General features: G+C 39.5%; 1 protein-coding gene and 1 long non-coding RNA gene across 5 annotated transcripts; one reads left to right on the top strand and one right to left on the bottom strand.

The window, feature by feature from the left end:
* The first annotated feature begins 1143 nt into the window (after positions 1–1143).
* LOC111270111 (uncharacterized) lies at positions 1144–9154 on the top strand. The gene is made up of 3 exons (XR_002686138.2): positions 1144–1207; positions 2753–2829; positions 9085–9154. It is a non-coding gene; the product is annotated as an uncharacterized LOC111270111 (long non-coding RNA).
* On the bottom strand, positions 6704–14783 carry LOC111270104 (E3 ubiquitin-protein ligase RFWD3). 4 transcript variants are annotated; one of them, XM_086972363.1, is made up of 7 exons: positions 13807–14783; positions 11847–12379; positions 10682–10991; positions 10130–10310; positions 9099–9913; positions 8518–8814; positions 6704–8097 (listed from the first exon to the last, which is right to left on the bottom strand). In XM_086972363.1, exons 1-7 carry the CDS (start codon positions 14147–14149, stop codon positions 7886–7888), a joined length of 2691 nt encoding a protein of 896 aa, XP_086828489.1. In that variant the 5' UTR covers positions 14150–14783; the 3' UTR covers positions 6704–7885. The 4 variants fall into 4 exon arrangements, with proteins under 4 accessions (XP_086828489.1, XP_086828487.1, XP_086828488.1 ...); XM_086972361.1 differs by having other exon boundaries at positions 11847–12877; positions 13810–13902; XM_086972362.1 differs by having other exon boundaries at positions 11847–12877; positions 13807–13861.
* Positions 14784–16534: the final 1751 nt, after the last annotated feature.

Below are 16534 nucleotides of genomic sequence, written 5' to 3'. Positions count from 1 at the left end.
ACATGACAGGTTTGATAGCCATTTCATCTTTTGATTACCATCCAACAAACACTCAACGGAAAACCAGCTTTTTCTGAAATTAGAAAAACCAATTACTATACTCCTATGATGACAATATAAAGAACCGAAAAACGACCAAAGGCCTGTGGACTGGAAACTACCGAAAAGTAGATAACAAGTAGATGTTCGTTATTTTCCAGATTCCTATAGGAAGTTACTGAGCAGCATAAATATAATATAAAATAAATAAAAAGAAAAGGAAGAAAAATGCCAAGAATTTTTGAATAAGAGGATTACCATTCTTGGTGTTAAAACAGGAAAACACTAAATTTATTTTATTGACCCAGTATGAACCCATTCTCATAATGCGATACCGAAAATAATTTCAAGAAGTATCTATCTATTCTCAATTGAAAAATAGTCGTTATTTTCCCTACTATTTACTTTGTTCCCGAACTTACTTTTAATACACAGCTTATAGTGACACATAGCGTGTGGTTAAAAGGAAAATATTCGTAAATTCTAGGAGAGTTATATAATGAGTTAAAGCCCTATTGCTAGACTGGATAAATATCTATAGCGTATTGATATGTAGCGGTTGTTTTTATAATAGGTCTGTAAAATTTTCTATTGAAAAGATGCTACAGCAGACCCATCGCATATAATAAGGGTATTACAAGGTATTACAAGTATTACAAGAGTAACTGGTAATTGGCACCAGAGAAGCGGATGTAAAGTTTAAAATACATTGATATTTCTTATAAATCTCAATTTCGCAACAAAAAGTAAATGTCATCTTATTATTAGAAGTTTGCGACCTTATACACGCGTATCAAACAATGTATATCAAACTCTATTTTTGTCACATTAAAAAGCCGATTTAGCTTGCACTATTAATAACATATATGTCAGCAAAAAAGGCGTCCATGGACAATCACATACAAATGAACAAAAAGCTCAGCTGGGCAAGAATGGCCTCTGTCATCATATTAAGTAAGCGTGCACTAATAAATAGTGTTATTCTGGGATTTAGCGAAGTTTGAGAGTTCGACGATTAATCGAGCAGACTCTTGCTGTTATTGTGTGTGCCTATTATCGCTCTACTCAGCCAACATCAGGATGACGCAGGTAAATACCTAGTTTAATCGAAAAAGTAGCGGACGCTGTGATTGAACGCAAGCCATTTGTTCTCAACGGCAGTATCTATGTATGTACATTTTATTTTTATTTATGCTTCGAAGACGCTAATTACTTACAACAAAGGCAGTTAATTAGAATGCTAGAGAATTCTATCTATAATACTGGCCTGCTTCTTTCAGCTTTTTTTTTAAATTTTTAACTGTAATAATGATTATACAGACAATTTGATAAAAACGACGACTCTTTCTTATTGAGATATTTTGTAGCTATGTACTAAGTATTTAATGCTACGAATTCATCATTTCCGGTCTATTTCAACTCAAAGCTCTACCTCACATGATCTTTGAATAAGAAAAACAATGTACAATATATGACTTATATGAAAAAGGGCTTAGGAAGATGGAATAGGTCTTATTATTTTATTCTATCAACGATATGCTGCTCAACATGATGTATTCTATTGCAGCTTGTTGGTTATGACGGCTCTAAGTGTATGTTTTTCTTGGTTATACGTGTGTGGACAATTCTCATTTATAACAAACTGTTCTGAAATCGACGTGCTTTTTCGATGAGCTGAGCTAGTAGGTATGATAGGCTGATGCTCTTTATACTTGGTAAGCTAATTACTGCTTTTCTCTAACTAATGGAGGCAACTGACGTTAAAAATATGATCAAAATATACAAACTATAGGTCTTCAAAAACTGACAAAACAGTTGCTAATAAATCCTAATAGACAGATTGTTCTTGTAATCGAAAGCAAAGTTGATTAACGAATTTGCACTGGCGGTTTTTAGCTGTTCTTACTGGCTAGGGTGGCAAAAGAAACTTAAGAATAGTTTGTGCTCGTTCTTCCGTTTGTTAACTAATTTAATCCTGCCCATGCCAACATCGTCACAATTAATGAACACAACCTACAGTTAAATAGATGACTTCAAATGTAGTAAAATTCTTGAGTTTACTTGATTTGATTCAAAGTAAGTACTTGCTAAAGTGATTATTCAGAATTAAGTGAAACATCCTAAAAAAACTCAAAAAGGAAAACATTGTACTAAGTTGGATAAATAAAACATATTTTTTGAACTAAATTATTTATGCAGTTCTAACGAATTCTGTTTGTATTTCAAGGAGTCAGAGGAAAGCAATCAACTCAAAAGATTCTTGAGCTCTAATTATTTTATGTAAAATAGAATAGACACTTAATATAAAATATAATGTAAACTTCCCCTACCTTTCGCAGCTTATGTAAGTATAACGAATCGCTCAAATTAGGTAGATACATAACCCCAGATGTTTTATTAGTTGCTATAACCACTTAACAAAAATCTAACTGTGGGTCAAGCCCACTGCTTCGAGAATATGAGCTTCATATGATATTCTTGCTTTCATAATGTTATGTTTTTTTATTTTAATTATGCGCGAAACTCAATACAAATTTCCAACACGGTTTCGTCATCAATGGAAAACAATAAAATGAATTCACAAACAGTGACGGCTTTTCAAAATCAAGACCAGAAACTATTGTTCGTTCCAGGAAAAATCAACTTTGTATTAGCCGACTGTACAAAAACGTTAGTCAAAATTAACAATCACCAATAGATTTTCGTTTTTCAGCTAGTTAGCACGTCGGCCCGTCAAGCGATGAATGGCTTCAGAATTTCAGAGGAGCAACTGGCGTAAATCACAGGCGGGTATGTTATTGTTAGCAAACTACTGCAACGCAATATGCAGCACAGAGATACTTTCAGAACATCGGAACAGATTTCTGCTAGTTTCGATTGACTTTCTTCAGCTGGCAGAAAAAATTTCACGGACATCGCTTTGATTATGACGGCAACGGCGGCGGCTCTTGGGTGGACATGTTTTCCGTTCCATACAATTGGGAAATACTCAAACGGATTTCTCGCAATAATCATTACTTTCTATCTACCGTAGTTTTTCGTCGATAAAAAATATCATCGATTTGAGCTCTTTGCTACAACCACTTTTTAGCAAGTGTCTAGTCAAGTGCGCATCTGCAACGGATTTCAACCAGCAATGTTCTTCAATATGTTGAATCTTTTGCTAGAATGCAGTTGCGCTATTTTGATCCGGCAAACAATGGCATCTGCAGGCAAGTATATTGAATGTACTGGCAAAGAAGGGTAAATCAATGTAATGTTTGTTTGGTCAACGTCGTCTCTATCTAATGAACGTCAGGCATCAATGGAGCCAGTGAATCAGTGTGGGATTGATTGATCCAATAGGAGGAGCCAGTCTTTGTGACTATGTCTAATCTGCGATAATAATTTCAAACCGGCAGAGATTGAAACTAGAGCGTTCGTTGTAAAGCCGGATGGTGGGTTTACGTCGTTTCTAATATATCGTTTGTGCGGTAGCTTAAGGGAAACAGTCAGGTATATACAAGATGCCTAAGCCAAATCTTCACCTAAATCCTCACATACACTTTATTTGAACATGATAGCCAGTGATTAATTGCAATAATTGTATAGAGGCATCCGGGACGGACCGGTTTATCTAATGTGAGAGCCACCCGGTAACCTTTTCAGTTTTTGACTAAAACCGAACTCACTATTTTCTGCTCATAATCCGCGGAACTTTTATTTGCACAGCAAACTATGCCAAGTTTGCTGAGCCATGATTATAGGTGAAAAAAAATTGTGCTAAACAATACACGAATCAATACAAACTACGTGACTAAACTACTTCATGAGCCGGCTCAAAGCTTTCCTTTTTACGACAAGTTTTGATATCGCTGTTGCGCATTAATTTAAGGAATCGGTTGCATAAGTCTATTCCTATTATTTGTAACGCGATGTATCATGCACTTAATCAGACTCTTTTGTGCTTACAAACAATTGTATTTGGTTAGTTTAACTATATGCAGACAACATACTTCACAAAATTGGTGATCCAAGGAGAGATACCCTGTGTTACTTACCTGCAATGGGTTTCTCATCAATCTGCACATTCTGATGCCGTGTTGGTAATGAGGTACTAGAAACGGTTGTAAAAACAAATCTTATTTCACTGTAAAACTTCGAATATATTGCGATAGTATATTAGAAATACAGACTTGAAGAAATGACTTTTTTTAATGACTTAATTCAAATTTTGATTTTACCTTTTAAACTTCTACGAATCGCTCCCTGCACTAATACCTTTAAATAGAACATAACCCTTTCAATTTAGACGAAACAGATGTATTTTTTACCTATTTATTCAAGTTACTCTCCACTCGAGTTACGGCAAAGAGTGTACGGTGTACCTAGCTGGGAGCAGAGCAGAGTAGAGACGTACCATCGGTCGATTGACGCTAAAATAAAATAACAACAGTTGAGCACAGACACTAATAGCGTTTAGGCTACAAGGCGGGTCAAAGGTTATGTGTCAGAGAAGGTCCTTTGGTTCATCTGCGCTAGCATCAGTTATATTAGTCGTATAAGTTCGCTAATGATATTACTAATGAATATTTTTAAGCATGACGATGCTAGCTGTGGAATACAGAAATGGGAAACGCAATTTTAGTGCAATCATTTGACTCAAAATATTGATATAGATTCCTGGCCCATTATACGGCGAGAAAAAATCGCATTTTCACAAAAATATATCACGATTATATCTGTAATACAGTCATTTCACTTATTTGAAGTATTAAGTTAAATTGGTCATCTGCCTAAATATTTAAATTTAGAATTGACAAAGCATTAAATCATGTCAAGAATTCCTATCATACTGCATAAGTTAGGACCCGTTGGCCGATAGCCTTAAGTTCTATATATACGTTGGCTATACGAGATTAGATGAGTTGCATACGACAGAAGTACACAACGACAGAATTCTGTATTCGAAAGTGCCTTAAGGCAATAGCAATAATTCTGCTGAGATGCACCAATTTCTCAAAATACAGTCCAGTTCAGAATAATCAGTTTTATCGGTATTTAATTTAAATTGATACCTCGTAGAATACTTATGCAAAATAGAGTAATTACTTTTCAGATAGCCAAGGCTTTTGTAACGTCCCGTGTTATCGACCCCAATTCACGTTACTTGAACCTAAATACTACGTTAAATACAACGGTAACCTTACCCATAGATATCGTGAAATTTATTTGACGATGGAAGTGTCAACACAAATATCAGTTGGTATGTAAGGAAAATCTCTGTAAGATGTTTTTGGGCAGGAAAAACCTTAGCGCGCTTCGAAGTACCCCTTAGATTTTGTGGTTTTCTAGTCGGTTTAAATTTCGCTATGGAACCTATGGAAACGGTACAAGCACAACAAATACAAATAAAAACAAGTCCCAAGAGATTTCCCAGACATGCTATAGACGTTATCAGGTAAATCTGCGGCAACCATATAATAACGAATTAAATCAGAATTGTGAAAGTAGTATGCGGACGTGTCTAGTCCAACGGGTTGATTGCAGACGCCCGGCTTCCATTGTCTTGCGCGCACTTATGATACGTGAATCAGGCCCGAAGAAGTGGCCTGGAGCCATTGCGCTATAACAATGTCTTGGACTTTAACGCGCATAAGGGTTAATATCATAATGTCTGACAGATCATCAGGGACAACAGTTGAGACCTCAGTACCATTCTACGATTCGTGAAGGGCTAAGTTGCAGGTCAACTGAACGTTTACCCAAACACATGACCCTCATTCCACGTCTAAAAAGACCCTTGCCCAGTTAGATAGCTCACCTTTATTGTAACGATTGCATTAGTTTACCAATCGAAACCGTATTGATCATTTACGGACGTATCCTCTCTGCTAAGGTCATAAAATGTCACAGCTTATTCATCTCGTAACCCTACGTAATAGTCCATGTTAATGATATACTCTGTGAAAAGGTCTCTAAAGATATTGGAACTGATCTTAGCGATCTCTGTGGAGTATTAGTAACGCAGTGACGTTTTACCGTAAAGGATTGCGATAGTTTACTCCCCGAGACGACATTTATGATAGCCTTGCATACAGAAGTACCGGCTCCCCCTGACAGAAAACCTTGCTGATTACTTTAGCTTGAGTACAATTGGAGGCACGTAAAGCAACGTATTTCTAGGATAACTTGAAATGTTACTTATATACATCGATATAGCCCAGATTGCTATTTTAGTCGCTGAATGCATTAAGCTGCAAGACAGTCTAGATATGTTTAAATAGCTAACAATAATTAGTTAAATAATAACACAACACTACTACACGATCTGTAATCGTTCATACTGCTCTTTACAGCACCAGAATTACCACAGAAAAACTTGTGCATCAGCTTCGACGGCAAAGGTCACGAATTTTCAAACTACTACGGACAGAAGCCGTCTAAATGCTTCCACACACGAATAAGTGTGTGTCTCAGAAGTCTTCCAGGACATCTGAGAAATATGAATGGAAAATTAGTAAAATGACGTATTAATGAAGTACAGCGGTCTGCCCATGATGCAGCAAGTCAATAGGAAGGAGATAGAGATAAGCCAATTCACACACCTATCTTCCAGTATATATATATATATATATCTATCCATATATATATACAGCACCAAACAACGTCATTACACTACGGATATACGTCAACAATGCTATTAGCATGAAGATTTATTTCACGTTTGCCTCTTTCCACAATCACTTATATTTCACCATCCCTAAATTAACGCACAAAATCAACCGACTTCAATAACGATAGCAAAATCAATCAGTCATCATCACGTAATTATTGTAAACCAAAAAGCACCTCAGATAGAAAAAAGAAACACTGACATGAGGGTGAACAATGTTATGTACAATTTTTCTCAATCACGACAGCTTTCCTAATTTCCAATTATTAAGCAATTATTAGCCATACAAAGCTGCCGCAAAAGAACTCTAGTATTAATATGTGTGTCTCCATTGTGACAAAAAATGCGATTTGTTTGAGTAGCTGACTCATCTAAAGAACGTCAATATACTACGCGTTGCATTTGTCTCATATAATCTCTTCATATAATATATTCGTAGCAGTATCATTAGCCGTCGCTAAATGGGCAACATAAAATCGCGACAAGCTGTAAATTGTTTGTTCTATTTCCGTTTGCAAAATTGTACGTGGTTGCTGGTTCGCGTTCGTTCGTAGGTTGAGGTTCGTCTGCGACTTTCATGTCATCGAGCACCCTTGTTATTTTCTCTCCTCTAAAGCAAAAGGTTATAAAGAGATATGGCATAAATTAACCATACCGGCAAAACAAATTCAAGGTTTTTCCCATTTTGGTTTTTTTTTTATGATTTAGAAACAACATTATGAAATAACATTGGCGATTTAATAACATACATATGATCATAATGACGTTAATCCATTTTGGATAACAGTAAGACATTTCTTATCAAAACCGTTCTATTCGATTCGTTTCTCTGTGTCACACGTATATACCCTCCAACATACACACGCATATGTATAATCATATGTATATAATTACTCTGTAAAGCGACCTATTATTATAACATAAAATACTTCGATTTAAGAGACCTCGCACTCAATTGTCAAGACTATCCCAGACAAATAGGTAAACATCGCTCATTGCTTTTCCTTCTTGCAACATCGTTAGGTCCACGTTATTCAGTCAAAAGTACGCTCCTCTAGGTCCGCTGGATTTGCGTCACAATGATCGTTACAGAAGGTCTTTCCATCTATGATGGATTCTATTGTGCCAGCGACATTGTTAACTCACTTCAGTGAACCATTGCTTTTAAATTTTTATTCCACTACCATTTGCTTAAGCAAAAATTGTGAGGCCACCGTCTGACAACCCAGCCAGGGCGTACTCCGATCTTCCACGTAGAGAGATTCGCTCGGCCTGCGTGAACTGTTTGGCTAATGGATCTTGTGACTTCAATGTGAGTCGAAGCGAAGCATCATTGCAGGAGAACACCTGAATGGTCTTGGCCTGATCATCAAGGCAGCACGCCCAGAGTTCACCAGTCGGTGCTGAAAATTAAGAAAGATTGCAATGGGTTTACTGGGGTTAATATTATCCTTTAGCAGCTTAACAATTTAAAATGATCCAAACGACCCACACGTCAGAAAATACATTTTCCTTGAAGAATGTCGATTATGTTTCTTATCTTCTATAATTTATAAACACCAAATCTCTACGCTCGATATGCTTCTAGTCCAAATGTACCAACACAACTTTAGGCGTCAAAGCATTTTACAGCTTACTTCATTTTACATTACAAGAAATCGCACTATAAATATTGATTTGATATGTAACGTCATAGAACAAAATTCTGCATTGCCTTTCTTGGCAGATTTCATTATAAATATACGCCTACAACAGCAACAAGAGAAAAATTAGGTCTCTTCAAAAATATTATGGGAAATTTTGAGTGGCGATTTATTGCTTACATGTGACAATTGCCGGCTTTGTGATCACTGAAGAGCTGCCACCCGACTGGAACTTGCATTTCGCCGACACCACCGTATCACCATTGCGTCCATCAAGGCAGAATACCTCATTCGTAACGCCCTTCAAGCCTTGCGAGCCACTGAACGTGCGACTGTTCACCAAGAGAGTCTCGTTTGGGGCGTAGTAAGAGAGGGAAAAGCAGTTGCCAGCGGTAGGGATGTTTTGCGCCTGGTAACGGTTCGGGCCGATTTCCGTATAAATCCGAATCGCGTTGCGCAGCTGGGAACATGCCAAGCCTAAAAGGTCAACCGGAAAGACTGCTTAAAACAACGTACAGAAAATTTCTCTGTATAATAATAACAGCAAAAAAATAAATAAATTGAAACTGTCATGGCATAATGCAGCCTTGAAATTATTTTAGTGCTCCCTAAGCAATATTATACCTTAACGCATTATGGAGCATACCTATTTTTAGCATTAAACTCAAGAAAAGAGCAGTTTTTTCCAGCTATGTTTCGTCACACTAAGTAACACAGTAATCATAAAATTATTCGTGTTGTCCACAGCTGTTGATGCTCACCATGAACTTCTCTTCTTTCTTGGTTAACGGTGATGGACTTCAACGAGACAATGGGTATCATATTGTTGCTAGGACCCCGCAAGACCTGAACCGGATCTCTTAGCGTGCGCACGTCATACTCGACAATATCACCATTCTGTAGGCCCAGATAAAAATTTGTATCTGATGCATTACTCCAACAAGCGGACCACACCTTGTTGTGTAACTGCAGCGTGTGAACATTTGCTAGGCCTAAATTGTCGACGCTGCTAATTCGTGCCGAGTTATCTAGCGAAGCTGTTAGCAGCCATAACTTGTTTTGATGAAAATCGAGGTCTTTTATTTCATGAGTGTGTAGCAACTTCGCCCGACGTGATTTCAGATCGTACAGGGAACAAAGTTCGACTGAAAAACCTTCAAAAAATGGAGTGACTGGCTTAGCCGAAACAGCTATTAGGCCTAACTTGTCCGAATACGCCATGTATTTACAATGGCCACTCAGCTTGGTGAAGGACTGTGTTTTAGGGAAACCGCCAAGTTCGTTTGAGCTTTGGCCGAGATAAGGTTGGTTAACATGTGCACCTTTCTCAAGTTGACGAACACGCTCATTCAGCAACGCGTTCTGCCCAACCAACGCTTCGACTCGGAAGTTAAGCTCGCGAACCTGATCACATGACTTTTGCTCGCGGTAGCGAAGGTCGTCGATTTCTTTACGAGCCTCGGCTAACTCGTATGATTCGCCTAATCGATGACAATCTAAGAAGGCGACACGCATATGCTTCAAGGAAGCTTGACGATTACACATAGGACAGGAACGCTTACCGGACATGAGCCATCTGTGAAAGATTTTAAAAATTGAATTGTAATTGTCATTACTAGCATCAGCAAACGAGGCATGTAAGAGTGCGGTGTATCTACGAACAGTAAAACTAGCTATAGCAAAATGCATTGCGATTGCTTTTTCATATAGCTATATCATATAAACTACGTGTTACGGGTAATTATGTGAACTGTGATTGGTGCAAGATAATCGTTACAAGAAGCGTACGTACCTTTTCACGCACGATTCGCCAAAACAGTGTCCGCATTTGAGAACGACAAGTCTGTGATCTCCACCCTGGTTCATGTCATCGAGACAAATCGAGCATGTTGCGACCCGGTTTATGTCATCCTCTTTCTCGGCAAGTCGTGCGTTTTTAACATCTGGATCCAGCCGGCATCTTTTCGATGGGCCTGTCAAGGCAACGACAAGCAAAATGGCAAATGCAAACTATTATACGTTTCCATCAAATAAACTACGACATCAATTTACGATAGAATACACAAAGTTCATCAATCAACAAAACACGTTAATTGTTTTTAGCTTGTACGAAAATAAATATATTATCATTCATTATTGAGTAGACGGCACAAATTAAGAGCGTTCTTGGTCTTAAAACATGCATCTATAAAGATTCGAAAAAAGAAATCTAGATGTCCGTCAATCTCAACGAATCAAAATAATAGTTACTGCTTTACGAGCCCGAGAGCATCTATAATCAGAAAATATAATATCACAAAAAGGAAAGCAGCTCGGCGCGCTCCAGATTGTAATCTTCTCTTACCTTGAGAATCTTCGTCATCTTTATCATTATTGTTACTGTTGCTGTTGTCGTTGCCACTGTTACCACGAGCATCGTGTTGTCTGGAGACAATCCTTTCATTTCTACGGCTCCCCTGCGACGGCGCAGTGGCCTGGGCAGCCTGCTCTTCAGCGTCCGCAGCTACATTGGCAGCCGCACGCCTTCGTGCATTCGCTGTATCCACTCCACGTCTTCGCCATTCTCGCCGCTGTTCTTCGGTATCTTCATCACTGGAAATGTCTATCGGATTTGCCCCACCGCGTCGAGCCATTTCTTGATTCGATAATTCCTCCTAAAAATGGGTTAGTTAATCGTCAACAATACATGTAATTCACAATGGAAGCTTAAGCATATTTTGGAGCACATAGCGAGTGTAAAGTAATGGAAACTATTATGATGGAACTCTATAGCTATTACTGCTACAAATATTCGTTTAACACCAATGTAAGTCAATCCACGCGCGTGTCAGCGCACTTCACGAGCAAATATTCAATACTTAGGATTCTTTTTTGGGCTTCATAGTTCGTTGCCACCTAAGCTCACTAGTTAGTAATCAGAACTCTGCACGAAAAACACATTATAACCTCAAGAGATCATGCAACTCTACCCGGCTTGGAGGCTGCGTATATGATGATCTTCCAAATGTAATGAGTTTTACGATATAAGCATCACTGCGGGGCAACAAAAAAATCTCGTCCTACTGCTTCTTTACATCATCTCAAAAGGGCATACCGTTATTCTCCGATGTGGTACGTCGCAAAACTTATAACAGTGATAGCACAAAGAAAATAACTAGACGTACTAAATTTCTGAAACTTCACTGGCTTTGGTAAACTGCACTCTTTGAAAGATTAGAGTTAACAGTAACGATTAAATTATCCAATAGGTAAGCCAAAAGCGAATCGAAACTTTCAAATACTTGCACATGAACACCAGCAGATGATTAAACCTTATTAAACTTCAGTTGAACCATGACCATATTTAATTAAAGCTAAGTAAAACAAAACTGAAAGCTTCTGCTGGATGCTAATTTCTCACAAGCTTTTTACTTTTAAAAAACACAAGCTTTTTTTCCGTTTAAAGCAAAAGAATAAAAATTACATACGAGGTAAATAAAAATCTTTCACACCAAACGAAGCATGCTCACCACAATAACCCGAAGTCCTTGTAACCCTGACACGTTGATCGCCGGCAGAAAATCGTCATCCTCTTCATCAAATGTCAACTCGTCGTCATCAGAAATAGTTGCCTCGTCGGAAAAGATTGCGTCCATTTCTGCCGCGACGGCGTCGAGCTCGTTGAGGAAGGCCGGCTCGACGCCTAGCGGGTTTGTGGAATCGCTGTCGTCGTCGGACAAAAACTCTTCAACAAGTCTTGAAGTCGCTCTTGTCGATCTCGATCGAGTCCCCGTAGACGATCTGGTACCTCGGCCTACCCCCCTACTCGGCGGAAGCTCCCATCGAGCTTCGTCGTCACCTTCGGTATCACCATCGATTTCTTCCGTTTCTAAGGTTCCAACATCAGAACGAGACGCCGGCTCCGCTGGGGATCTACGCGGGTTCTGTGATGGCGAGAGTAACTGCGAAGTACCACGTCGACTCCGTGTGTTGCGGGCGCTTGCCGTAGCCCGACTACTTCGATGCTCCCATTGAGTCGAGTTGATCACGAAACGGTCCGCACCTGCAGGACCCTCACCGTTAGGAGCCGCTGTCCGCCCATTGCGATTTGCCGCTCCCCGTCTCGAACGACCAATGCGACCTTGTTCGTCACCCATAGCGCCTCGTCTATCTACCAACACTCTCTCTCCCGATAAAATTTGTGCGTAACGCCCCCCCGTTGCTGAAGTTCCGTCGGTCTCCGCTGATTCTGACCTTCTTGGAGCAGCTGCCGATCTCCGTGATGATTGGGAACCTCGCGGCTGTTCGACGTTATTTCCACTACCACCAGGTTCGTCCTGCTCTCGAGCATTCGTGCCTCGAACTGTAGAACTAGGATTAAGCTGTATCGCGCTTTGTAAATCGTTTAGCTCCTCTTCATTTAAAAACAACCAATCAGAGTTATCCATATTCACACATTGACGACAATGACCACCAAATTCGAGTTTGCCCTAACCCCTTGCCCTCTCGCTCTGGTTGTATTTACCACCCGGGTGTCGCTACAATCTCATATGAGGCGACGCTGTAATTCAAACAATATTTCAGCTATTATTAACTAAACCACGTTCATTAGAATGTTCATAGGAGATTATCCTCAGTCTTAAACGATTTGCTTCTGTCAATAGAAATTCCTTGTAGTTCGGAAACTGGCCATCGCTGTGAAATTCTATTTTTTTCCTAGTTTCAATTTCTGCTTTATTGAATCGTCCCTAGCGAACTCCGACGGACAATATTCACACTCAATCCCCTTAATCTCCGTTACCGATAGCTTGCTTCTATCCCTTTTCTGCGTAAACACCAGGTACTGTTAACTAAAAATATTACGTAATTTTAAATTCTTTTAAATAAGTAGTTTCACGTAATTACTCTACCAACGTTCATTTTAAGAAATTCCTCTGTGAATGAACAAAAATACTTTTTTAAGGACATCAATGCTGAAGGTATTCCGGAGTTCTTTGAAGTGTACAGAAATTTACATAGATCCATGGGCTAAGAAACACGACACTGATAAATATTACCACACTTACTACTCGAACTTCTGCTTACTGCACTGAAAATAGGCCTGTAACGCATATTAGACCAGATACCGTTCGCTCGAATATAGAAATAAGGTAACGGAAAATAATCTAAATAAGATATATTATATATCTTATATATATATATATATATACATGTTCGCTACTTATGTATTCAGATGCGGGGTTACAGCTTTGCACAACTGTTATTGTGCACCGAACGGGTACTACCACATGGACCTTTTTTCTTTAATTACGGCTATATATGTGTGGCACCTGCTTATTTCGCGGCAAGACGATGTAGAAAAGCACTCTAAATTTCAGACACTTCCCTTACTTTTTCTTAGAAAAATAACATAACAGACCCCTTAGCAGACCAATACAACATCTCTCTATGGATGCACTGAAAGTAATATTATCTTGATTAAATAGTTACCACCTGCGGCGTCGCGACGCAGTAGTCGTTCTTGGTGGATCTGACCGAGAATCTGGTTGATCTCTATGTAGTGTCGATTCTCCAATGTGTTCGCAGCTATTACTGTACCCGTCGCCGTGGCCACCGCTACTCCTGGTAGAGTCGTCGCTTGTCCGGCGTTCGAATTAGGACAAACGCTGTTTGTTGACACGTGCGAGGATGAAGCAGAGCTAAGGGCCTCGTCACCAATGTGAATCAGATGGATCCGTTTTGAAATCGGTTGGAGCTCAGGATCGTCTGGGTCGAGACAGCGTTTTCGGGTTGCAGGATTGCCACCCGGCCAAATTACTCCCGCACCTTCCATAGGATGGACAACGACACCTTGTTGAAATCGCACCTTACGCGGATAGCCAGCGTGATTCTTGTAAATTCTTATTGCTCGTAGCGCGAAGTAACACCAGAAAGAGAGGAAAAAAGAGGGAAAAAGTTTGCCCCTGCCGCAAGCGCCACGCGGAACTCTGATGGCTATTGTTTTTGGAAGTACGAAGCTAGGGTCAGAAGATTGCCAACAGCCACTCCAACAACGATCTCAGTCGATTCAGGCCTTTCTCGGACTGCGCACGGTACGAATGAAACAAGGATAGTAAAACACCAGCCAACACGAGGCACGTCCATCTAAAGACTATTTCTATGATGGGTTCGTCGCAGCGTTCTTGTTTTTACGTACTTACACTACATTAACCAATCAAGCAATTGTTCCGAAGAGAGGCCTTGATGGAGACGAACTTTGACCAGAAGAGTGAGCTGGAGCTAACATGAACTGACAATGTTTGTGGGTTTGATAACGCACGGTTGTATTATGTGTAAACACATCACGAGGCAAAACTGGTAAATATCAGATGCAGCCGTACGATTTGTGGCTGTGGCAAATCGACAAATTGTCCTCGCGACGAAATCAAACGAAACAATTGCGGCAAGCAGCTTGACACTGAAAGCAATCGCTTCGTTAGAATATGCCGCGATCGACATCAGCTGAGCTAGTTTCCCAACAATGATGCGCTGGTTCTGCCTGACGCGCGAAAATTTGAATTTGAATGAAACGGCGCGCGCGCAAAAACCACTGCTACCAGCTTGAAAGGTAAAATATGTTAACATGTTTTCATAGATTTGTTGGCCACTGTTTGAAGTGACATCGAATATCTGCTGCAATGGGAATGTTCGATCTAGTCAAGTGCCAGTGGTCTGAAGTAACGGATAATATTTGTTCAAGTGCAGATGGTCAGATAAAATTCAACAAAATGTAACTGAGTTCCGACACAATTGTCTCCACAACGGTAGAACCGTTCGCTCCATGATAGAAAGCAAAACTGAATTTACTTTTGTGTATGAGAAGGATTGTATCAAATTGCAACAACAGTACTTCAATATATCTACATATTGGATTTCCGGACTGCAAACTTCACTGACTGACATTTTTGTCGACATTAAGATACTGCATTCAACATGTAGGCGATGTTATCGTTTGGCACTATGTAGTTTTACGAAGAAAACTTTATAAATTAACACCGGGCGTGGCGATGGGTGACTCAAATTTGTTTACAAAACCAGCCAAGTAACACCAAACTTATTACATTACACGAACTTCCTATTACATATATTTAAGTCCTTTAGGAGCATAACCATCGCAATAAATTATATCGGACCAATGTGAACAAATAAATAACATACAGCATACTATAAACGATGACTATGAGCTTACTGAAAAAGCACACATTGGTTGATACACAAGACACCTCTGTGACAAAAACCGAATAGGCTACAATGCACTATGGCTATTCCAAGTTATATGACTTTGAGTCTTGGATCTGATGCGTGAAAGCAAAGCATTTTTTGCTGCTTAAGAGCCGCGCATAGTTCAAGAGGCAAATGTCCACTTAGTAATAAATTATGCGGTACCGGTTGATCAGGTGGAAAGAAGAAAGGGATCAGAAGAAAACATGGAAAAGAAAAGAGAACAAGCCATAAAGGTAGTTATCAGTTTTAATAAGGAAGCGGTCATCTTTTGTTTCGATATTGTAGGTACTCTGCACTAACATTTTGCGTTTTCAGTCTATGTAAATCAATAGAAGCATGATGATATTGCAAACATTTATTGTTGATTATACGGAAAAATTCTAGTGGTATGTCCACCTTTTTCGGCAATGTGAATATCCGTCCCTGCCAGCAAGTGTACGAGTGTGCCGGCTTCCTCGCCTAATTTGCATCCTCCTATTATAGAGTGCCGAGGAGAAAAAACATTTGACTGCTATGTCACTTGTAACAAAGTCGAATAGGATCAAAAGATTTTCCACTTCTATAGCCATGCATAGTTCCCAAGCATAGTAAACTATGAAAAATGAATATCAAGCACCACTTTCGCATGGACAGTGGCGAAGTAGTCTACGCATGCGCATGTGCTACAAATTCCCAACTCCATGCGTGGCAATCGTAATTTAAATCACAAATTCTTCCGAAAAACAGCCCGCACCATGCGTGTGGAAAATCATACTGGAGGCTATTTCACGCCGTAGCTAAGCGTAGGGCACCTTGGTGAGGACACGTAATGATCAGTGCCCGTACTTGCACTTTTTAAAGTTCTTCAACAGCATGTCAGTATGGGCTACAATATTAACTACGGTGTCCTGGCAGAAAACGTTTGTTTTGAGTGTCTTAGAATCAGAGAGAAACTTGAACATATAACATGCAAGAC

The sequence above is a fragment of the Varroa jacobsoni genome, unplaced genomic scaffold, assembly GCF_002532875.2.
Source record: "Varroa jacobsoni isolate VJ856 unplaced genomic scaffold, vjacob_1.0 scaffold_1445, whole genome shotgun sequence".
NCBI classification, from domain to species: Eukaryota; Metazoa; Arthropoda; class Arachnida; order Mesostigmata; family Varroidae; genus Varroa; species Varroa jacobsoni.
The sequence above is the reverse complement of the archived record's forward strand: the minus strand, read 5'-3'. Positions and strand labels throughout refer to the sequence as shown.

What these genes read in the sequence shown, in the direction of transcription:
- LOC111270104 (XM_086972361.1), bottom strand. Translation starts at nt 12,764, where the DNA reads ATGGATAACTCTGATTGGTTGTTTTTAAATGAAGAGGAGCTAAACGAT. An exon ending in AGATGACGAAGATTCTCAAG is followed by an intron (nt 10,311 to 10,681) that starts GTAAGAGAAGAT and finishes TTGCCTTGACAG; the next exon opens with GCCCATCGAAAAGATGCCGG. An exon ending in AGAAAGAAGAGAAGTTCATG is followed by an intron (nt 8,815 to 9,098) that starts GTGAGCATCAAC and finishes TTGACCTTTTAG; the next exon opens with GCTTGGCATGTTCCCAGCTG.